A 23,652-nucleotide genomic window follows, 5' to 3' on the forward strand; every position below is an offset into this window, starting at 1 on the left:
CCAGCCACGAGACCAAAGAAGAAGACAGAATTCCTTGGCTTTCATTCTCAAGGTTGTTTATTTTTTCTTATCTATAACATTCTTTCTCTGACCTGCCGAGGTCTGTCTGGCAGGTCAGGTTGAGGCACACTGACTGCCTTGGGGCGGCGCTACCTTTTTACACTACGTGTACTTTATTTACAATAATTTTCCAGTACCTGTCACCTATGTTAGACAGTTTGCCTCTACTCTAAACCAATCCAAAAGTGCCACCATCACAGCAGAAGATGGAGGCTAAGAAGAAGGAGAAAGACTGGACACGCCCAGATTCCTCTATCTTGCCTCCTGAACCCCCATTCTAAAAACCCCCAAATTCTACATTTTCACCCGGTGATAAATTCACTATCATTCTATTCAAACTCTTGTAGCTTGTACATCTTCATACAAAGTTAGTATTTTTTTTTCCTCTGGGCTAAAATCAAAGGCACAGGTGTTTTTGACTCTGTGTCAAGATCTCCAAGCCCCCCTGTCAGGGTCTCGAGTCCTCCAGGGCAGCCAGAGGAATTTCCTGGGTTCCAACAAATTCCAAATTCACAGGCTCCTTGAGACAAGTTTATATTCATGGAAGACCATGTAAAGACTGTGATATGATTTCACCATAAGTGTCTACTACAAAACAATTGATAAGCATTCAGTGTCTGTCACTTCAAAAGATAAGGAGAATAGTTTATACTAATTTATCCCATTCTATTGGCAAAATTAATAAACTGCAACCAGCATGAGTATGTAATACATATTAAAATCACATTAATTGCAAAATGTGTCATCCTCTCACTACTGTAGGTAAGAACTAATCTTCCTAAGTATTTCTTGGAAGATTTTTTTGGTTATGGATCCCAACTTCCAAGCTACATGCTTAGGCAGTGTATGGAAATAGTGGGGATTGACAGAGAATAAAAAGGAAGAGTTGGTACTGCACAGTAGAGCAGTGAATCTACAAATGTTTTGTTTGGAATTTTGGTGGTTTTTTGTATACTAATAGTATTTTGAAAATCTTCAGGAAAAGTGTAGGGGATCTTCCCACTTAAAAAGCTTCTTTTTTCCCCTCAGGCTTCAATGATAACAAATCCAGATGGCCCTTTCATAAATCTGTCTCGACTGAATTTAACGAAATATGCTCAGAAACCCAAACTGGCAAAGGTATGTAACAATTTTAGTTAGTGTTGTGATATCTTTTTCTTGTTTTCTGGTGTCATTCTGATGTAACTGTACATGGGATTTGGGATAAAAACAATGATGAACAGTGGTTTAGATACTAACTCCAGAAAAATAGTGTGTTACTCACCTTTTGACGGTGTTTACCAGACTTGAAATTGAAGCTATGTCTAAAAAGGTTATGGTGAAAGTATAATCTAGGAAAAACATCCATATGGGAAAAAATGTTCCACTGGTAAGTAATTTTGAGCTGTGCATCTAGGAGTGATGAAGGGCAACTAAAAGAATAAAAAAGAAGCCAGGAGCAAAAAGCCAGCAGAACCTTCCTTAATATCTGGAAATGTGGTTCTGTGTACAAATAGATGGCAATCCCAGCCTAAAAATGTTCACAATGTTTGGATTTTTTCTTTGCTTTTGTGGAATGAGTTAAAACTTTTTATGTAAAAGGTACCATTTTTTGTTCAGAATACTTCTTCATTTTCAGTTAAGATCATCTGATTGACAGCCAATGAAACTATCTGACAATAGAAGAGGTTTTTGCAGGTTATCCACCCAATTTAGAGGTTTCAGCTCCGAGTGGCAGGGAGTTGAAAGCTGTGAGATTTATCTTGCCTTTCAGTTGAATCTTTCCCCAACACAACCAGTTAGCTGTATGGTTGAACATGTTTTCTTTGCATAGTGTGTTCATAAAAAACAACTGTTGGGCTGAGGCCAACAGCTCATTTTGCACAACGTATCAAGGAATTATTTCTAGGGAGCACAAGGTATCAAACACACTCTAGGGAGTTATATTTGGCTCTCAGCCTAAAGGTGAACAAACCACTATGAATTTAGTCTATTTTGAGAAACATAATGGTGAACACTGTTAAGAAAACTGGCAGTATCTGATAATATGCTGGTGGAAATTGCTCTTCCAGTTCAAAACTTTGGTTAACAGTTTTTCATAAGCAACCAGGAAATTTCATTGCTTATTAAAGCCTGATCTAGACTGATGTAGGGCATTGCATTTCAGTGTGGTTTTCAAAGGAAATAAATCCTCTGTAATTGCACTGTGTCCTTCCCCCACTGCTTGCATCATTGTCCCTTGGCCCCTTAGCCAAGCTAGGTAGAAGAATAGGTATCAAATATAGTAAGTTCTAGTCTGGTGAGGTAATCAAAGACTTCCAGACTAACATCTGAGGGCAGTTACAAATCATTTCATTATCAGTGCTGAAAAAATGCTGCATGCTTTTTGTCCAATTATGTCCTTGCCGGCAATCAGCCAGCAGACACATTTTTATAAATCCATTACAGTCTGGAAAACAGAGGGAATGTAAAGAAACCTGGGAAGGATTAAGAAGCACAAGACATATCCATAAAAACTAGGCTTAGTTCTGCTTGAAGACAGCTAGCTTTTAATTGTGCTTGCTAACTACATGCTATTTAAGTAGGTAGGTTAGTTTTCAGAGGAAATATTCTCAACAACGGCTCTCAGGAATGAGAAACATACATATTTTTAACAATTTTGGGTTTTAATTAGCATTTTGTGGCAGATTTGTCTTCCTTCAATTTCATATGAAAAGAAGCTTAAGCCAAAAAATGTAAATCAACAGTCATAAAAACATCCATAGGCAGCAAGTGTACTTGTCAGTATTATGAAGCTAATACATTATGACATTAATATTTCACACAGAATGTAAGATCTAAGTTTAAATTTGGAGCTACATGGATTTATAACATTTTTTTAAAGAAAGAGCAGTAAGGCTAAAGCCAAAGCAGGAGGTGAGAATGCAGACTGCCCTCTCCATTAAGAATAACTGATTAAAGTTTCAAAACTTTTCTGCTGTCACCTCTCCCAGTGCATAAAGGTGATAACCCTTGCAGCTATTGAATTCACATAATTAGCCAGTCTATTCATGTTTGTATATGAATACCTCCTACATACTTTCTCCTTATGTGTTTGAAGAGTAGCCTGACTGTATCTTTTTTAAAGTTAGATTATCTGTCTGAGGTTTTCCAGTATTTTGAAGTATATGGAAATGTGGCTTCTCTTTGACTATCATTAACCATGTTAAAGGCTATCCCAGGAAACACCATAGTAGATGTATAAGGTATCACTTATCACCAGAAAAAGCCTCTGGTGAATCCCAGTTAGCAACTGTTCTCTGGTATGAAACAGAAAGTTTTCTCTTTTTCAGCTTGGGGATTTTTAATAGACTTACTAAGATAACTCTAGATATTTTTATCCAAGTGAATGTTCAGCCACTTAAATCCTTTTGAAGGTCAGAGTCTGTGCATAACAGCAGTTAATTCCTCATGCCGGCCGTGCAAGAAAACATCTTTCATGTCACTTCAGATTTACACACTTTTACCAAATGCTTCTCTGTTATTGAACTAGAGGAGAAAATGTTCCACTACTTCTTTATTGTCTATTCTTTTCTTATCTACCTATTCTAAGCTCCTTATAAATGTGTTACTATTTATAATCCTTTAATGTCTTTTAATCATCTGTTTGGAGTCTTTTCTGACTGAAACTAGAAGAAAAGTAGGTTGTGGTTTATTTTTCTCACAAGATATGGCAATTCATTAGTAATTCTCTCGTTTCCTGAAGGTAAATATTTTAAGAATTTTGTCTAAGAAAATCTGGCAGAAGGGTCATGGAAACCCTTAGGAGGTCTTGTTCTGTATTTCTTTCCTCATGGGGCAATACTTTCTCCTGGTGTTTTAGAATGAATTAAACAAATTTAGAAAAATATTCTGTTCTTTTGAAGCAATTAAGACCTGGGATTTGGATGCAGAAGGTCAAGGTTCAACTCAATTGAACCTTGAGTTGCTAGCACCCATAATATATTTTTGGGAACAGAGGCTTCCAGTCTCCATTTAGTTATCCAGTATCTTTCAATGCCATTTTATTCACTGAAAATGCCACCCCCATTGCCTGATATAGACTCATCTAATATTCTAGTGCAGATCAACTACAAGGTAGTATGACTTAATTAGCTTTATACAGGAGGAAAAAAAGCTGCAGTTATTTTGCTGTGTAATTGTTGTGGCCTTATAAGCAGTTAACCACAGCACAGCTGATGAATGTGACTTCTTTAAGCTTTGTTATTATGATGGTTTGTTTCAGAAGCACAGTATTATTAGCATTTATTTATAATTTACAAACAGTTTTTAAAATATTTTCTTCCTTTACAGATCCCAAAGTATTTCAGAGCTTAAAGTTTTTTTTCTCCAAAGGCAAAGTTTGTTCAGCTTCCATTCTTCATAAACCTGTGATTAATTTAAGTAGGTTTGCCGCTGTATAAGCTCCTGAGTGTCCATTGCAAAAAGTTTTTTTTTAGATCACTGGTTGGTTTTAGAGTTAAGAAGTCATTAAAATTGTACCAGATTCTCAAATATATATTCACTTTCAAGTTACAGTTGCCTTTTATGTTTTAAAGTGAAGTTAAGCACCAAAGATAAGCAGAATTCTGCTAATCTTTTGCAACAGATTAGGAATTAGGATGCTTTCCTGTGACAACAATATAGCACATCTATAGTTTTTGTCTATTGGAGTCTTAAATGTAAATGTCAGCATTTGTTATGTGTGAATGTGATTGTTTTCCTAAAGAATTAATTTCTGCTTAACATAATCAAGTTTCCATATTCCTCTGAAAGAATATTATCAATTTTTCTCTTCAAATATGACACTGTTTTAAATATTCTTCTGGCAGGCATTGTTTGAGTATATCTTTCACCATGAAAATGACATAAAAAATGTAAGTAACTCATATGTTCCTTTTCCAGATTTTATTATGTATGATTGAGTTATTTATGTCTGTATTCTGCTAAACTAAGGATCCAGGTGGAACATCAGAAGTATGGAAGGGAAGCATTAATAATTGTTTAAGAGGGAGAAATCCTTTCTTACAGGGGTGATAGTCAGGAATGAAAATTGGCAAATACCAAGATACTGGTATTGGATTGGTATCTTTTTTGAGAAGCGAAATGTTCTAATTCTTAAAACTGGGTCCCTCAGTGATCAATATGACAAGGTCTCTGAATTCATGTTAAAGGAATTTATTGGAGCCTGAGTGGTATCTGAACTGGTAGCTGAATTGGAGCTGAAGTGGTAGCCTAGAAAGTTCAGAGTCCTGAGGCTTGAGTATAAGTTACAAAAGACTGTCCATTAACAGAGGAAGGTGAAAATACCTGACAAGACAGGTATTGTTGAACATCCCTTGACATTTTTTACCCCTGAGATGATTGCTTATGTATTTGGGTGAATAAAAAGAAAATGTATTTGGTGAAACTACATAAAAATAAAATATCAATAGGGTTTTGGATGCTTTTTCTAGAAATGTAAATCTGTAATGCTGAGGTGTTTGGTGATACTAAGACAAAGATTATATTGTCCATACGATTGTCTGTAACATTTATTCATCAAATATTTTCCTAATTATAGTTTCCCTCTTAACCTATCCAAAATTTTTCTTCTGTGGTTCATATGTTACTGCTCTGAATGGAAAGATCAAGTTTGGGTACATATTGTTTAAGCTTTCAGAAAGAGATAACTGTTGCAGAGGTTTTTTGGCAGTTCACCCAGGGAAAGGATCTCTGTATGGAATTAATGAAGTGTCGGTATATTTCATTGCTATCTCAGATATGTGCACCAAGTTGAAATGGAATCAAAATGTTCAAGTTTTTCTGAAAGAAGTTTATGTCAATAAATGCATAGTTGACTAAACAGTTATTGAACTTTCTGCAACACTACTAGCTGGTGAGCAATTAGATCTGGAGTTAAACTCCCCAGTTAATCAATAACACACACCAAAAATATTTTGCTGTTGTTGACATAGCTCCTAATAATTTGCAAATGTACTGCTATATGAAGCTTTTTAATCTAGTATCAAATGATTAAAGTTGTACACTGTCAATTTATAGCATAGCATTCTTCCAAGAGGATTGAATTGTAATGCAATATTAATCCAAAATATCATTGAAACAGTAAGTGCAAGTGTCAGAAATGTCAGAGAGAAATGGAAATGAACATTTACATAATCCAATGCTGAATATCAAGGAGGTACCTGGGTTTTAGCCCACTAGTAACTAAGAATTTATGTTTGTTGCTGAAAATCCAGTTCACTAAGAATAAAAGGGACACTTGATACGATGCTAGATGTGTCTACACTTGAACGACATGCAGCGTCTGTAGGCTACACATACATTCATATAATGTGAGTCATTTTTTCAAGAACTCCAGAAAAAATTGGAAGATGTTTCTGCACTGTACTGTGTGTATTTTGAAATCCTTGCTGAGAATCCCAAATCACTGTCTTGCAGGAAGAGTTCTGTGTATTTTTTTACCCACCTGAGCTGTTTGAATAAATACTTGCAAGCAAAGAGGTGTCAGCTTAATCACCACCATTACTGTGTAATGAGAGAGAGATCAGTATTTGGTTAATGATTGCATCTTATTGGAAGAAACTATTGCTGGGAATTGAATTCCCTCATCACAGAATGAGATGTCTTTATAATGTAATGCATATCTCTAAAGTGATTTTTTAGCTGTTCAGTTTGCTTTCTCTCATTTGTTTTCACTGACTCTTTTCTTATGTGCTTTCTACACCATTTGCAATCTAACTCCATTCTCCAAACTGTTCTCTCTTCCTGTTGAACCTCATCTGCATTAATTTTTCTTAAAAAAAAAGAAACACTTTAATGTCTGCTTTAATGTCTGCTGAAGTGTGGCTGCATCACTGTTTATTCACCTCTCCTAGCAATGGCATTTCACAAATTCAATATCTTACATCTCCCTGAAAATAATTTAGTCACTTAGGGTTCATCAGAGAAACAGCACATATGTTAACTTTTTAAAGTTTATCTGGCTCTTGCTTGATCACTTGTTAAAACAATCACTGACATCTCTCACATCTTTGTATTTCCTGCTGCTGTGTGATAATGGACTTTCTTAAAACCCAACACTTTTCTGCCTGAGATGAGATGAAAGCACTTGAAAGGCATGGAACCCTGGGAAATTGACTTAAGTTTGAAAAGTCTTTACTTTAGGCTTTCTGCATGGATAGAATACTACTTCCTGCAGTTTTGAAAATAAAACACAAAGCAGTAGTGACAATATCCTTTCCTTGTCACTGTGCTGAACTGGAACAGTCTGTACTGTTCTCATTTGCATTATTATTTGAGAAACAAAGGCAGTTTTATTATTTATCTTCTGTTTCATATTCAACCAGTATATAGAAAGGAAAAAAAAAAAGACTCAGCAATTTCAGTTGAGAAATGCCATTAATCAGTGTGCATTCAACTGGATAAATAGTGTGAGGAAATTGGTTCAAATTAAAACTAAATATATCTGTAATCTATCAATTATCAGAATCGTGGGGATGCAAGAACAGAGAAGCAGTGAGCTTTTCAGCACTTGAAAATATATTCAAAAGTCTTTTGTCTTATGTAATGAAAAATTAAACACTTGTCTGAAGAAAATACTATTTCTGTATCCATTACTGTTCTTGACTTGTTTCCTTTTGAACACATGTACTTAATAACTGACTTTCTGTACTCCTTGAGCTATTTCTAAAAGCCATTTTAAGGGCTAAATGCTCTAAGAGCAGGGCAGTTTCAAAGACTTGTCCAGAAATAGTTCAGCTGCTACTTTTTTCAGTAGACCATGACATTGTATTTTGCCATTTTTCACAGGTGGGTAATGATGGCAAAACACTTTGTCCTGAGGAAGCACAAAGATTGTACACTATATACTTGTGGCCAGAAGTCACAAGCTCTCATTTCTCCTTAGTCCTTCTCAATACTTTGTATTTATACTCTCTGATAGAAATCTATTTGAAATGGAATTATGTTAGATCTACAAAATATAGAAATCCAGACTAGACTCACCAAAATAAATTGTGTTAAATTGACTATGGCTTATGTCATTTCCTCAGCTATTTTATAGACTATCTGGTGTTGATTTGTCTACAAATAAGACTTAAGTCAGTAATTGTTGCTGGGAAAATTACAGCCATTCAACAGCACATGAAAGAAGCAGCAGATGCTCACTATTGTTTCCATCTATCTAATTTCTAGGTGCACACAATACTCTGTATGAAATTACTGTGTCAAACAACTGTACATTTACCAATTTAATTTTGTAATATAATAGTAAATTGCCACAAGCCTACAGGCTGTTTTATACTGTGTTACAGCTGGTAGATAATTTGGAAGTCTTAGTTATAACACAGTTTAGCTAAGGGAAATAATGGCAAAAAAAAGAAACTCAGAATCATGCTAAATACAATTAAAGAATCTACATTAATTTTAATTCTTAAAAAAAATTTAAAAAAAGAAACAAAAAATCCACCAAGTATCAGGGTTTTTAGACATTTTTATTTTCACAAACATAAGAACTGGAAGTAAAAAAATTTGTTCTGAAAAGCTTCTCAGGGTTAAGACTGTTGTTGAAATGGGCTCTGCATTCTTGAGTATGCTGAGTGCTCTAGACAGTAACAACTTCAGCTCATCAGTATGTCCAGATGATGAGTTATATCCTAAAGTTTATTAAAACTTTCAGGACAAGCAGTGTACCTTTTGAACTGATACACATATTGCAATCAAAAATCCTTAAAAGGGCATATCAGTGTCTGCCAATTCCAAATCCATCCTGTTTTTCCCTTTCAGATATTAATATGACTACACCAATGTCCAGCAACACACAGGAGTGCAGGACAGGCATATCACTACTGCTCTTACAGACTGATTTTAAATTAACATATTGTGCAGATTGAATATTGATTTGTAGTCAAACTGTACAATTAAAAACTCAAATTTTGCAGCAAACTGAAATTTAAATATGCTAGCAGTTCGTATTGACATGGCAAGTTGAAAGGTTTTACTTTTAAAAGACTATTTTAGTCTATTTACTAATATTTCAAGGGCCACATTGTCAAAAGATATTTTTTTTTGTAGTACCAGCAAAAGTTTTTAACTTAGCATGCACAAAGCCTTCTCAGGGAAACACTTCTAAGAAGTATTTGTAACTTTGGTTGGATTTTTTGACTGAAGTTGTCGTAATCACTTGTAAAGTATCAGAAACAAGATCTTATTCCTTTCCTTTTTCATTAATTGGAAAATATAAAAACAGGATTAAATTTCAAAAGCTAACTTCAAAATGAAGTCATGCTGTGTTTCTTGATGCTAGTAGAAGACCCCAGGAAGAGTTCAGGATCTGCACTGACAAATAAACTGCTGATGTTACTGTCTATTAAGCCTAAAGCAGTCTTAGTTCCCATTTTCCAATCACAGCCAAAATTGTTAGCCTTGCATAAAATAGTTATCAGAAGCAATTAGGGTACCAGAAAGAAACCTGAATGTGTAGCTGCAGAAGGGATCATTTTCTGAAACTCAGTCCTCCTTCTTGAGCCCTTGCCATCAGAGAGCTCTGAGGAAAGCTCTTTGCAGCATGGTATTGGCAGTCTGATCCTTACCCCTCTGAAGTGGCTGCTCGTGCTGCATTAGAAGCAGGTGCGGTATTTGACAGTCACCCACATTGTTTGAACATCTGTAAATGCAACAGAAGTAACCAATGTTTTAACATCAATTACTTTTGCAGATTTTCCAGTACTGGGACAAAATTGCTTATGTACCTTCCCATGAAAGGAAGAATCTATCCAGAAGGGTACCCAGACCATTTCTGTCTTGATACAAGCTTATTCCCCGTTATAGTTGTAGCATCCAAAGGCCCTGCTGGGCAATTTGCAAAGATATTGAGAAACAAAGGGCAACCAAGAAAAGAGCTGCCATCTAAGGCCTTCAAGGATTCCACCCAACTTGAAGAAACAATGAATTCAGAGTTGTAGTTTTACCTGAGTTTTCTCTCTCCTGTCACAGAGGCAGGGAATGATGACAGCTATCTCTTTATCTTAGGGACAGCACTGATGCAACTACTTATCTTGAATTGCTACAGAAAACAAATTACTTTTTCATTCTCATTGACTGCTTGCAGACTCATTTTGCTAGCAGAAAGAACAGAAACCCAGCATAGGCATAGATGTCACTAAATTGGGCTCTTACAGCATTTCAATATTCAGATTAATTTTTCCTGGAATTACTAGTTTATCTGCTACTGGGTGACTGGTGCACATAACTTTTACATATTGTTCCTAATAGATAACTTTTTCCTGATTTCTGTGGTCTGCAAAATGTTTACCTAAAAAAGCAGGCAAGAAAAGTTGGTTCTTTGTTATAAAAACTCTGTGCTAAAACTTTTTACCCTACTTCTGATGATATCCTGAAAATATAAAAAACATAACATGGCTTTGATATGTTCTGAGATAAAATGAAATTAAAAAAAAAAAAAAGAAACACAAGTGTTTCTATGGTAGGTTGTGGTACAGAAAAGACATATATTTGTTTTACCAGAGGTGTTGAAATTATAGCTAAAAAAGGAAAGGCCATAGATTCTGGCTGTGGTGGCTGATCAGAGAACATTGATTAGCTTACCTGCTTTTCCAGTATACCAGACAAAAGAGATTTTAGACCTCGACCATCTTCAACAGATATCTGTTTCTTAGAATATTTCTCTGTTTTTCCTGTAATAAAATAATTGTTTACATTATAGACTTTTTAAAGGAAGAAATATTTCTTATTGTGCATGTTTGAGAGTTTCCAGAAGTGATGGCAACCTGATATTAGCAATGACATGAAAATTTATGCAGTATTTCAAACTCATTTATCTCTTCTTTTATTTCTTTTCTTTACTTGGTTTTAACAACTTTTACTGAAAAAGGATGGGAAGCTTGGAAAAAGTGTTTGTGCTTAAGCAAATAGTGTATTCTGAAGTGGCACTGCAGGAGTCTGATCAAATTAATTTTCTGTTTTCTCTGATTTAGAAGAAACTGTTTGGATTGCTTATTTTTATAGGGACAAATAATACTTTCAGCTATTTTAGGCACTGAACTGTAAAAGTAATAAACAAAAAGCAGTGCTTCCTCCTCAAGTTAACTGGACTTTTGCTCAACATTTTCTCTTTACAAACATCTTTACTGTGTTTTCTTTGTGTAAATATTAATTTTAAGATGATGGGTTTATTTTGGAAGGCTCTAGATTTGGCAGCCCTTGCCACTGAGTACGCACAGTTCAAGGACTGGTGGTGGAAGGTCCAAATTGGAAAGTGCTACTATAGGTAAGCCATTGTTCATTTCTTCTGTGGTGAGTGATTGTGAGTGCAGAACCTGTACTGCTGAGTGTGTTGGGCAATGCTGAACAGTGAGAAATAGCTCAGAAAGGGTTTTGTTGGAGAGTGCTGTGCTTACAGTTGAATCTCCTTTAATGCACAAGGAGACCACTGCTTGAGATAAAGGCATCCATAGTGAGTAACTGAATTAGTTGCAGTTTTGCCTTTGTTAATGGATTTTAAAATAATTATTTGAAAAGTCAGTCAATAAATGCAAAGAACTATTGTTAAAACAGATCACATAAAATAAATGTTGCAGTATTCATTTGAGAAATAATCTGTCAATGAGGGCTTCAGATTGGTGAAATAATACAGAATAAAACATTCATGTTAGACACTTTCTGCCAGAATTGTATTCCCCAAGAAGTACCAGTTAAAAATATGATGAGGCTTAAGGCTGGCACCCCATACACAAGCATCAAATCAGAATAGGATAATGAGAAATATTAGCAGTTCTTAAAGCAACTACCCACCCTTTCCTTCTTCCTGGGCTCAACTCCATTCCCTGTTTTCTCTACCTCCTCCCTTCCCAGCAACACAGAGGGACAGGAAATGGAGGTTGCAGTCAGTTTGTCTCTGCTGCTTCCCTCAGGGGAAGGACTCCTCACACTCTTCCCTTCTCCAGCATGAGTCCTCCCCAGGGTCACAAGTCCTGCTGCCCCTTCTCCAGTGTGGACTCATCTCTCCATGGGGCCACAGGTCTTGCCAGGAGTATGTTCCAGCATGGGCATCCCATGGGGTCACAGCCCTCTTTGGGCATCAACCTGCTCCAGCATGGGTTCCTTCACAGGCTGCAGGTGGATCTCTGCATCCTCTTAGTCCTCCATGGGCTGCAGGGCAGGGGCACAGCTGCCTCACCATGGTCTTCACCAAGGGCTGCAGAGGAACTTCTGGAGCACCTCTTCCTGCTCCTTCTGCACTGACCTTGGTGTATGTAGAGATCTTCCCACAAATTCTTACTCCACTCTCTGCCTGCCCTTGTACTGTTTTTTCCTCCTTCTTAAATGTATTCTCCCTGCATGTTACATTATTCCTAATGCTGATTATGGAGGCACCACTACTCTCATGAATGGGCTCAGCCTTGACCAGCCGTGATTCCATCTTGGAGCCCTCTGGCATTGGCTCTGTTGCACATCAGAGACATGTCAGCTTCTCATAGAAGCTGTTCCTGAATCCCCCAGCTACCAAAACCTTCTCATGCAAACCCAATACATAAGCTTAGAGGTCATTGATTACTTTCAGAATTTTTATGAATCGTGTTATAGAGACTAATGCACCCAAGCAGGTACATGGGCTTCCAGGATTCCAAACTACCTTATGTCCCCATTGGCTGTGCCTCTTCATTTTAGCTGGCTTGTTCTGTTTGTGTTTTGTGTTTCTTCTGCAAGCATGTGCTCTTTGGCTGACAGAAACAAAAAGCAATTTATATATGAGAAAGTAGAACATTTTCTGTTGTTAAAATTGCACGGTCCTCTTAATTTGTAGTTACATAGCTTTTATAGATTAGTAAAAAACATTTGACTGTAATTATACAAAACAAATGCCTTTGAGATGAAATAGACTCCTGTGATGTTCATTCACAGTGGAGATTATCTGTGTGATCTTTGCCATGGGCGAGAAAATTCTGGTCTGAAGCAGTTTGGGTAGAGTTGAGACATTAAATGCTCATTTTCTACTGTCTGTTTTAAGAGCAGGAGGAATTCCTGTGAATATGAGTACGTCATTATTCACCATTCTAGAAGGCTGCATGAGTAAGAGGGGGCCAAAATTCATGGATTTGTCTTTTATATAGTTTTGGATGGTTGTTTTGTTATCTTTAAATAATGACATGTTTTTTGTTAACGTGCACACAAATATGTGGTCATAAAGTGTGCTTTCAGGTAGTTTATGTTTGGTTTAGTTTGAACTGCTTCATTATTTAATAAGCTTATGAGAAATCTTAAAAAAAAAACAGTAAACAAGTACCTTCTATATGTATCTGTTGTCTCTTTAGGTTGGGATTATATCGTGAAGCTGAAAAGCAATTTAAGTCAGCCCTTAAACAGCAGGACATGGTTGATACCATCTTGTACTTGGCAAAAGTAAGTCACAGATACATCATTGTGTTTAAAAGTGTGTGGTCTCCATGCCTGAGGCAATACATGCTAACCGTTGCAGTGGAAGTCGATAGTTTACAAAATTATTTTAGAGCTCCCAGATTTCACAAACAAGATTTAAAAAATGTTCTATGTTACTGGATTCTTTGTTCTAAATTCCAATGAGGATTATGTGGCTAAAAAAATTATTTGAGTTTCAGTATGAAGAACAATGTGGCTATATATGGTCTCCTAGGAAACAAATGCAATAAATCTGTAAATAAAGAGCAAAGCTCAAAATCCTAGTTTCACAAGCAAAATCAAAACAAAGTGAGCTTAAAGAAAGCAGTCAGAGTCCTTGAAACAGGGAATGTTCTGTCAAAATAAAGGCATTAAAAGCTTTAAAAGAACAAGTGGTACAGCTGAGTCTCAGAACTACTTCTTTACCAGGATACACATTTGATTCTAAATGTTTTCTAAGACATTCAAGAAAAGGTGACCTGTGAGAAACTAAAACTGCATTTTTCTTCCATGTGTCCTAGAAGGAGATGAAACCAGTTGCTCTTTATCAGTTCCCCATAAGCTCATTGTCACAGGCCTGTCCAAAAGTCATCACTGCTAGTGGATGATTCAAATATTCATATGTGCTTTACATTTCCTGAGCAATTTATGTTTTGTATTTAAATAATCATCATTGCTATCTAGAGACATGTCTTCAGTACTGTGTTTGAAGTTCATTGAAGCTTATTAATTTTCCTGTCTCTATCACAAGTTATTCTACAAACTACATAGGATCACAAAATAGTTTGGGTTGGAAGGAATGCCAGTGATCATCCAGTTCCAATCCCCCCCTCCCTCCCCCATGGACAGGGGTGCCTTCCACTAGACCATGTTGCTCAGAGCCCCATCCAGCCCAGCCTTGAACACTGTCAGGGATGGGGCATCCACAGCTTCTCTGGGCAACCTGTTCCAATGCCTCATTGTCCTCATAGTGAAGAATGTCTTCTTACTATCTAATATAACCATGCCATCTTTCAGGTCAAAGCCATTCCCCTTGTCCTGTCACTACATGTCCCTGTAAAAAGTCCCTCTTCAGCTTTCTTGTAGGGTCCTGTCAAGTGCTGGAAGGCTGCACTTAGGTGACCCCACATCCTTCTGTTCTCCAGGCTGACTGAACTCTCTCAGCCTTTCCTCCTAGGAGAGGTGTTCCATCCCTCTAATCATCTTGCTGGCCCTTCTCTGGACTCGCTCCATGAACTGCACAGAATTATTCAAATGGCAGAGTAATTGGATTAACAAACAGTGATTCATTACAGGAGATTTGCATCCCTCTACATCAGTACCAGCTCAGGCAGGAGCTGCATTTGTACTTCCACCTCCCACTCTATAGACCAGCTTGCTCAAGTATAAAACATTGCACAGCATAATTCAGTGTCAGTGGACAGGCAATACAGTAAGGCACAGAGATATGGCTCAATTTAACAGAACTAAAAAAATCAGGCTTGAGTTAAGCAGCCATTAAAAAATAATAAGATTGCATAAAGTTCTATGGAAATATACTGATACTATGATACTAGTTATTTTTGTATATATTCATTATTGCAACATCTATCTGGGTTTTTAATAATATTTTCTTGAAAATTATCTCTCCCTTGAAATGTAGTTTGCAAAAATATAAAAGACCAAAAGAAGGGAAAAAAAAGTAAGAATCTTTAAAGCAGTCATGACATGCTGTGAAGTTACAAAGTATTTCATGACCTAGAAGAGCTAAAAATGGGATATTTTTACAAGAGATAAGAGAGAGACCAAAAAGAGAATGGGGCAATTCTCCTTTTAGCATATAAACCATAATTAGCTGTAGTACTTTTAAAGAGCAGGTCTCCCCAAAGCAACTGTGAGTAGATGGAAATTGCCCCACCTATTTTTTAATTTTTTTTTCCATTTATCTAGAGAGCAGCTCTACTGTCTACAGAGATGTTGGATAGTGTGATATCACACTGGATATAGGAATTACATAGTACAGTACTGTGGCTGTGTGGTTTTAGCATCTGAAGTGAGTGCATTTTGGAGTCAGCCTCTAGATAAAGCAATAGAGCAGATTTAAGTCATTAATGCTCAGAAAACATACTTCATAAACAAAGATAAAAATATAAAAAAGGGGCAGAGTTTCAGACTGTCCATTTTTTTAATTGGATGCATAATTCATGGTTAATGATGTAATTAATGCAGTTCTAATCTACTAAGTACCATGCCCTCCAAAACCATTGCTCTTTTATAGATTTTCACAAGAAGGCATTCATTTTCTAGCTTAATACAGGAAATGTGAGTGACATTAGCAGAATGAGTGTAAAAAATGCCTGTGTTTTAACGTTTTGCCAATGACCAACTTGGAATGGCAGTCCCTTTTCTGGAAGACACTCACAGGTGTCAGCTCTCTGATAATTAAGAATGTCATTGAGTGGTCATAGAAAAGAATTCTTTGAAAGTGTCTACAGCAGTATATATCTATGGGATTGCAAAAAACAATGTTCAGTTGTAATTGTTGGCAGTCAGAAGTCCATGAAGTTTAAGGGCAAAAGCAGAAATTGGAGGTTTCTCAGGTGTTCAGCTAACACTGACATTTGTTTTATGTTTCATCACAAAAAGGTTGTATCAGGACAGCAGTTACAGATTCTTTCTCTTCTTTACTAGTATGAAATATTAGCACTGATTAATATACTATTTCTTCAACAAAATAATTTTCCACTCAGTGGGAGATAGGGAAATCACTGTAGCCATCTAGTTTCCCAAAGCATGAGTGCAGGGTTTTTCCCTTTGCTGTAGCTGTGTTTACCATACCCCACAGCAGGAGGGCTTTACAGCTGTACTCTCAGACAGCTGCTGAGGGGGTCCCTATCAACACTGGACATATTGAATGGCCAGTTCTCACACAATTATTATCCACACTGCACATTTTCATAATCAACACAGAAGCCAAACTCACAGAGGGAAAACTGCCCTCTTTCCATAGGACTTTATTGTTTGTGACAAGGGAGGTTGGTTGAGCAGTAAGGAAACTTGAAAGTGTCACTGCTCTGTGGAGTGCAGTCTTATTCAACTAAGAAAAACATTTTGATATGCCAGCATTATCAACCTGAAGATCCAGTTCTTTCAAGCCTAAACCCAAGTTTTTGAAAATACATTAAGCAGGGTGATTTTTTTTTAATTCAAGGTGATGAATTCACCTCAGTGTCAAACTATATTATATATGATAATAAATAAGAAGATATTTTAAATTAGTAATATTCAAATTAATCATGCAATCCTAGGTAAATTTAATTATCATAAGTAGCGTATTTTATCTTCATTACACAGATTTATTCAGTATTCACTCCATTATTTTCCCGGTATTATTCATCATCTCAACTAATGGTTTCCTGTATAAATGGAGGTGTCATCCCTTTTATTTATCTCCCTTGTTAAACAGCAGAACCTGTATAAAAGTCAGACAGTTGACATCTATATACACTTTTTATTTGCCTAGGTGTATTTGCGCTTGGATCAGCCTGTAACAGCTTTGAACCTTTTCAAGCAAGGGTTAGAGCGATTTCCTGGAGAAGTGACTCTTATTTGTGGAATTGCCAGAATCTATGAGGTATGCACCCACTATGCAATCCTTATAGGGGCCAAATGTAGCTGCTTGAGTAAGAAAAGAGGCAATAGTTGAATATGACTAAGGTTATCAAAAACCCACTGTGCTGATTTTCAGTGTCACTAATGCAAAACAGGTAACTTTCCACAAAGGTAACAAGGTAATGTCAGGGGAGCCCTGCAGGCTTATTTGTTTCAGCAATTAATCATACCAGTGAGATCCCATTTGCCCTTGGCATGCAGAAGCAAGTCCATATTAAGTCAAATTGTCCAGATGTTGTCCTTGCTAGTTCATATGTATTTCATCATACTAAAACTGCTCAAGTCACCAACCAGCAAAATTAAACAGCAAAATAATTTATTTGTCTGTGTTGTTTTTATTAGCACTATGTGTTGTCATTGGTCTCTTAACGCTCTGAGAGCAGTTAGAATGTGAATGTTTCTTAGTTAGGAAGTAAATGTAATATTAAGTAGGATTAGTTATAAAGTAGTTTCACTTTAGCATGGTAACCATGTATTTTGTGTTTTAAAATTCTGTATTTTCACGTCAAACGGTCGATTTTGTATTGTTTTTGCATTAAAATTGGTCAAGTGCTATTCTAGAACAAATGTTAAAAACAAAGTAATGAATTTTTTTTTGTGTCTATATTCATGCTTGGCATTCTGTCCTGTTCTCATCATTCTCATCTAACCCCTAAGCCTTAATCCATTTTCATATTAAATCCTTTTTGCCCTTCAGCAAGAAAAAAACAGCTGCATAATTTTTGGAGGCTTTTCTTTCTGAATTGTTGAATAGTTTTTAATATAGATGTTATTTTGCAGAACCATACATAACATTGCATAACCCTTTAAGGAATTATTAAAGAGCAGAATATATTTGACAGGATCTAGTTTTGCACTGACACTTGAATGAAGGATTATAGCTTCATTAGCAAAGATTTGCACTGCAGCATAGGGTGGCTTTCATTGTATAGCCTCACAAGTGGAATATATGTATCAGACATCTTAATCAGAGCTTTTCTTCTCAGTCACTAACTTTTGAGAGTACAAAGAGTTATAGAAAGTTTTTGGTTTAAAAAAAACTACGTAATTTTAAAGGGACTTCTTTATCACCATTTCCTTGAATCACAAGAAATTCTTTTTTTTTTCTTTTTTTTTTTTTTTAGCTAAATACACTGCTGAGGTTATATAAAGGCTTTTTCTTTAGTTTTGTTGGGATCACATTGTATCTACATCACACAGGTAGAAATTTTTCCTATATAAACACAGAAGCAAGTTTGATATTCTAATTTTTTTTTCTTGTAGGGGATAGATTCTCAGGGCCTTGCACCCCTCAGTACACTGTCATTTGTAGCAGTGAGTTTACCCTAAATCATCTTCCAAGTAGCACACATCCAAGCATGTATTTATATACAATACAGTTTTCTTAACTGTCATATCCTAGGTAGTACAAGTTTTGGTGAATTCACAATTCCTGTTTTCAAAGGCACATAATAGATTTTCATATGTAATTATATTCTCGTTTGTGTTCAGAGCAATTAATGACTTGATTTAAAAAACACTGAAAATAGTTGAGACCTTGTGTGGGGAAGTCAGTCTGCTCTGTGTTGCTATGCTGGAAACTGCACAGTTCTGGGTGCCACAAGACATTGTGCAAGGAGGGGCAAATGTCTATTGCACGTGGTGCTGCTCCAGCAGGGTCCCCCAGGTCACAAGGGTCACAAGTCCTGTCAGTGAACCTGATCCACTGTGGGCTCCTCTCCTCTTGGGGCCACAGGTCCTGCCAGGAGCCTGTTCCAGCACAGAGCTGCCACAGGGTCACAGCCCACAGCAGGGTCATCTGCTCCTGCATGGAACTTCTCTGCAGGCTGCAGGTGCATCTCTGCTCCCCTGTTGACCTCCACAGGATTCAGGGGCACAGCTGCCTCACCACGGGCTGCAGGGGAATCTCAGCTCCGGTGCCTGGAGCACCTCCTGCCCCTCCTTCTGCACTGACCTTGGTGTCTGCAGAGTTGTTGCTCTCATGTTTTCTCCTCTCTTCCTGGCCACAGTTATATCTGTACAAAAACTTGGTTTTCCTTTTTAAATATGTTATATGTTATCACAGAGATGTAACTACCTTCTCTGATGAGCTCAGCCTTGAGGCCAGCACTGGGTTCATTCCAGAACCAGCTGACATTGGCTCTGTTGGATGTGGAGGAAGCTCTGGAAGCTTCTCACAGAAGCCACCTCTGTAGTCCCCCTTCAACTTCCAAACTCAATACAACAGGCTGTCTCTTTTTCTAAAAAATAAAAACCAAATAAATTTCTTGTTGTAGCTGTGGCATAGAGGTAATTTCAGGTAAAGATATTACTAATAAATCATTATACATTCCTCTCATGGATATATGTGTTGCTTGTGAAGATGCCAGACAGTGGTGTTGAATGGTACAATCAGAGAACTTTAAGAGTATATATAATTAATCTCAGTTGGGTACTCTACAGGGCATAGATAAAGCACCCTGTAGATTAACATTTTAATGAGTTCCACATTAAAAATAGGTGATAAACAGTAGAAGTAATGGGAATTTTTGTCCAATTGTATAGGAAATGAACAATATCTCCTCAGCTGCAGAGTACTATAAGGACGTGTTGAAACAAGACAATACTCATGTGGAAGCCATCGCATGCATTGGCAGTAACCATTTTTATTCAGACCAGCCTGAGATAGCTCTGCGGTTTTACAGGTATCTGTACTTAGGGAGAGGGAGGGAGGGGGAACAGAATATGTGAGAAGGTAATATAAAGTGTTGATCTTTTTAATGTAGGGAAAAAATTAATCAGCAGATTGGCACAAGAGTATGAATGAGCATTTGGACAAATATTACCATAAAATCAGTTTCCAATTTCTGTATCTTTTTATACAGTGATAAGTACATCACTACAAACTTGTAATCATTATATGAGGAGTATGTAGAAGTATCAACATAGATTATCATTCAACCAATAAACAAGGAAAGTTCTTTCGCAGTTTGAGAACAGTGGATCTTACCCTCAACTTCAATTGCATACAGAAGGCACAAGGAGCCCTTTACTCCACCTGAAGTGACCAGGTCTTGTGACCACAAAATTCCTGACTTGAATTCAGGCTGGGCTTCCTGTGTGTTTTTCTGAAAGCAGTGAAAAGATAGTGTTAACACTGCTGCTTGATTTTTATTCCAATACAGTCAGAGTGCAAAGGAGCCTGCCATTCCCTCCCTAAGAGAAGATTAAGTCAGCAAGAGCACTATCATCGCATTTCTGTTGGACTTGAGCTCTTTTGTGCTTTAGGTTCAGAAAATCACAGCCATGCTGCAGGCAGCAGCCCTCTTTTTCCCTGGCCCTCATAGCATTTCTGTTTATTCCTATAAATATGAATAAATAGAATTTTTATAATACATCTCCATTTTAAAAGACACATTAAACAATATCAACGTGAATCAAAATCTGATTTATGCTTTATGTGTAAGATTAATACACATTCACCTCTAAATATACTGTTACTAATTAGAGCAGTACTGAAGGATGGGAATCAAGCAAAAAATTGAAGTCTTAAGAATTATATAAAGTAACTGCAATAAACTACAGCTTGATTGATGTCAAGGGATTGGAAAGCAGAAAGAGAAAGTCTGCTACATCTCTATCTTACAGTAAAGTCAGATCATGAGACCCAGCCAAGAAGACAGAAATTACTAATTTACACAGACTTTTGCACAGTTGTTATTCTAATAAAAAGTACCTTGCACTGTCCTTCTAGAAACTAGCAAGTGTAAGACTGTAACACTTGGTTTTTATACCCTCTCAGAATAGGGAGAAAGGAGGAGAGAATTTTTTCTTTTAGAATAGAACTCCTACTTGAAATTAATAAAAAAAAAAAATAAAACAAATGTTTTCTTTCAATCTAGACGGCTCCTGCAGATGGGTGTTTATAACTGCCAGCTCTTTAACAATCTGGGCCTCTGTTGCTTCTATGCCCAGCAATATGATATGACACTATCTTCATTTGAAAGGGCACTGTTTTTGGCTGAAAATGAGGAGGAGACAGCAGATGTGTGGTACAACTTGGGACATGTGGCTGTGGTATGAAAAATATTAACCATCTTTCTGAATAAGTAAAATTTATAAAAAATGTAAAAACTAGGAAGGAGTCATTTCCCTTCTTGGAAATATGAAACCTGATAGTGTACACGATAAAGTCTAGTACAAATGGAGTGTTTATTTGCACTTCAGTGGGAAAGAAGCAGCAAAAGAAAAAGCTCTGTACTTTACAGAATGTGGCTTTCTCCTGCTAAAAGATGCTCACTCCCCACTATGTTTAACCTTCCCATCATTCTAAAAAAATTACAACATATACCAGCCCTTGAAGGCCTTGGCTGCAAAACAAGCTAATCTGACAAAAAAAAAAAAAGGAATTAAAGATATTTTTCTAGGAACTGTTATTTGTTTTACATGGAGAATTAGACTGATTCTCTTGTCATAAAGATACACATTCAGCACCAAGTAGCCAATACTAAAGCACTAAGTAGGTCATAGTTGAGAAGGTATTTTCCTCTGTCTTAAAGGCAGCTATAGAAATATTGTGTAGTTGTGTGATAAACTCTGTTAAATTTCTACACAAATTTTCTTACAGTCTTGCCCATTTTTCCAGATGTTCTGCAAGAAGTTGTGTTGGATTTCTCTTTAGCTACATGCCCAGAATAAGTTTGCTGAATGAGGTTTTTGACATGAGTTTTCTAACATGAGTTGTCTTCAGTTGATTGAAGATTGCTGATAATCATTTGAGTCAGACACACAACTGTGTCTTGTACTGCACAAGTACTGCAGCTAGGATAAACACAGTAATTTTTACTGCCTTAAAGATTGAAATTTGAGCTGATGTGCCTGTATTTTTCAGCATGTCACTTTTGATGTTTAACCTAATGCTGTGTCAGTGTCAGTCTTAACACTACAGTAGCATTAGTCAGCTGCTCCATCTGAGGAGTGAATCTTCCTTAACTTAAATATGTGTAGAGACAGAGAAGCAAGATGACTTCCCCTCTGGAGACATCTCAGTTTTTCTTACCCTGCTATAGACAGTAGCAGATAGCATAGTCTTTAGATGCCACTTTAATAATCCAAAAGTTAAATTAGATGAAGTGAATATCACTTGAAGCATGGAAGTTTCTTCTGGAGAGAAATGATTCTGTCTAGAGAAAGAATAAAGAAAAAATGAGAGGATCTGGGAAGAAAGCACATAGATTTCTGATCAGCATGTTTTTATTGTAATTTGCATTCCACTATGGTGAAAAGATACTCCAAAACCCAAAACAGATGCATGTAGTTTCCAATCTTTTCACAAATGAAAACACAGTCTTTCTTTTAGGGCATAGGAGACCTGAATCTGGCTTACCAGTGTTTCAAGCTGACCTTAGTCAACAATAACGACTACGCAGAAGCTTACAACAACTTGGCTGTGCTGGAGATGAGAAAAGGTCACACTGAACAGGTCAGTGCTGAATCCCAGCCTAAGGAGAATGCTTCATTTAAGCATTTTGTATTTAACAAACATGTCATTTCTCTGGGGTGGAGGCATCATATGAGTGTCTAACTTACTGTTAGAGGCAGAAACCGTGGATGACTATTTTACATGTTTCAGTGTATTGTCATGCCATCTCCCATTAAACTGCTTATTCTTTGGCATATCCAAATGAATCATCAAAGACAAGCAAGGTTTCCAATAACTTTGCAGTTGTTGAGATGTTTGCTTGTTTTTTTAAATTGATACCCAAAGCAAACCCCTGTGCTTTGAAATCTTCACTTAAAAGACAACTGACTGTATATTCAGTTAATAAATGTAGATAACATACTTTTGTTGGGTGGCAGAAAAAAGCAACCAGATTATATCTTGAAAGTTGGGGCTTTTTTAGCAAGGAGATCACATTAGAATTTTGTCAGAAAGCAACAGGTTCTTGATAAACACCTTTGCATCAATGAGCTTGGTGGTTCATCTTACCTAGTGTGAGTATATTGAGTATATTGTGCTTAGATATATAATTGACATGCATGGTGGAATAAATGCAACCATATTTATGCACATGCAGGGAAAATGAATACTTGTTGTTTGGGCAGTTTTGGACAGAACTACTGTGGGCTTGTTTTAGACCTCATGAGAACGAGCTAATTTGATGGATTCATGTGTACATCATAGAGCTAAAATAAATTATAAATACCTTTTTAAGAGCAGATTGTCTTAGACAGAAGTTAACTTTATTCAGATAACCTAGCAATTACCATGGAAACACTGAAATGAACCTAGAACTGGATGTTTCCAGTGATAGATAAACTTTGGGTTTATTTTCAGTTTCATAATCAGTAAATTTTTAGACATTTGATTCCCTAGTGGAGGATACCCTCAATTGTGGAAGTTCTGGTTGCTCATAACTAGCACTGCAAAGCCTTTCCATTAGAATAGCTTTCTGTCTACTTTAGTTTTTAGCTTAAAATTTTCAGTTTTCGTCTTGTATCACGTGTATAATTAAAAACTGGGATAAA

General features: G+C 36.6%; 1 protein-coding gene across 1 annotated transcript in view; it reads left to right on the forward strand.

Annotated features, from left to right (window-relative positions):
- The window catches only part of TTC8 (tetratricopeptide repeat domain 8), a 40,739-nt gene that overhangs the window by 14,010 nt on the left and 3,077 nt on the right, over positions 1 to 23,652 (forward strand). The window contains exons 6-13 of the mRNA XM_066552618.1: positions 1,090 to 1,179; positions 4,890 to 4,934; positions 11,262 to 11,347; positions 13,392 to 13,479; positions 16,997 to 17,107; positions 19,690 to 19,829; positions 21,027 to 21,201; positions 22,484 to 22,606. Coding sequence (XP_066408715.1) covers positions 1,090 to 1,179; positions 4,890 to 4,934; positions 11,262 to 11,347; positions 13,392 to 13,479; positions 16,997 to 17,107; positions 19,690 to 19,829; positions 21,027 to 21,201; positions 22,484 to 22,606 — 858 coding nt within the window. The remainder of the gene's footprint in view (positions 1 to 1,089; positions 1,180 to 4,889; positions 4,935 to 11,261; positions 11,348 to 13,391; positions 13,480 to 16,996; positions 17,108 to 19,689; positions 19,830 to 21,026; positions 21,202 to 22,483; positions 22,607 to 23,652) is intronic.

The sequence above is a fragment of the Molothrus aeneus genome, chromosome 6 (assembly GCF_037042795.1).
Source record: "Molothrus aeneus isolate 106 chromosome 6, BPBGC_Maene_1.0, whole genome shotgun sequence".
Classification (NCBI taxonomy): domain Eukaryota; kingdom Metazoa; phylum Chordata; class Aves; order Passeriformes; family Icteridae; genus Molothrus; species Molothrus aeneus.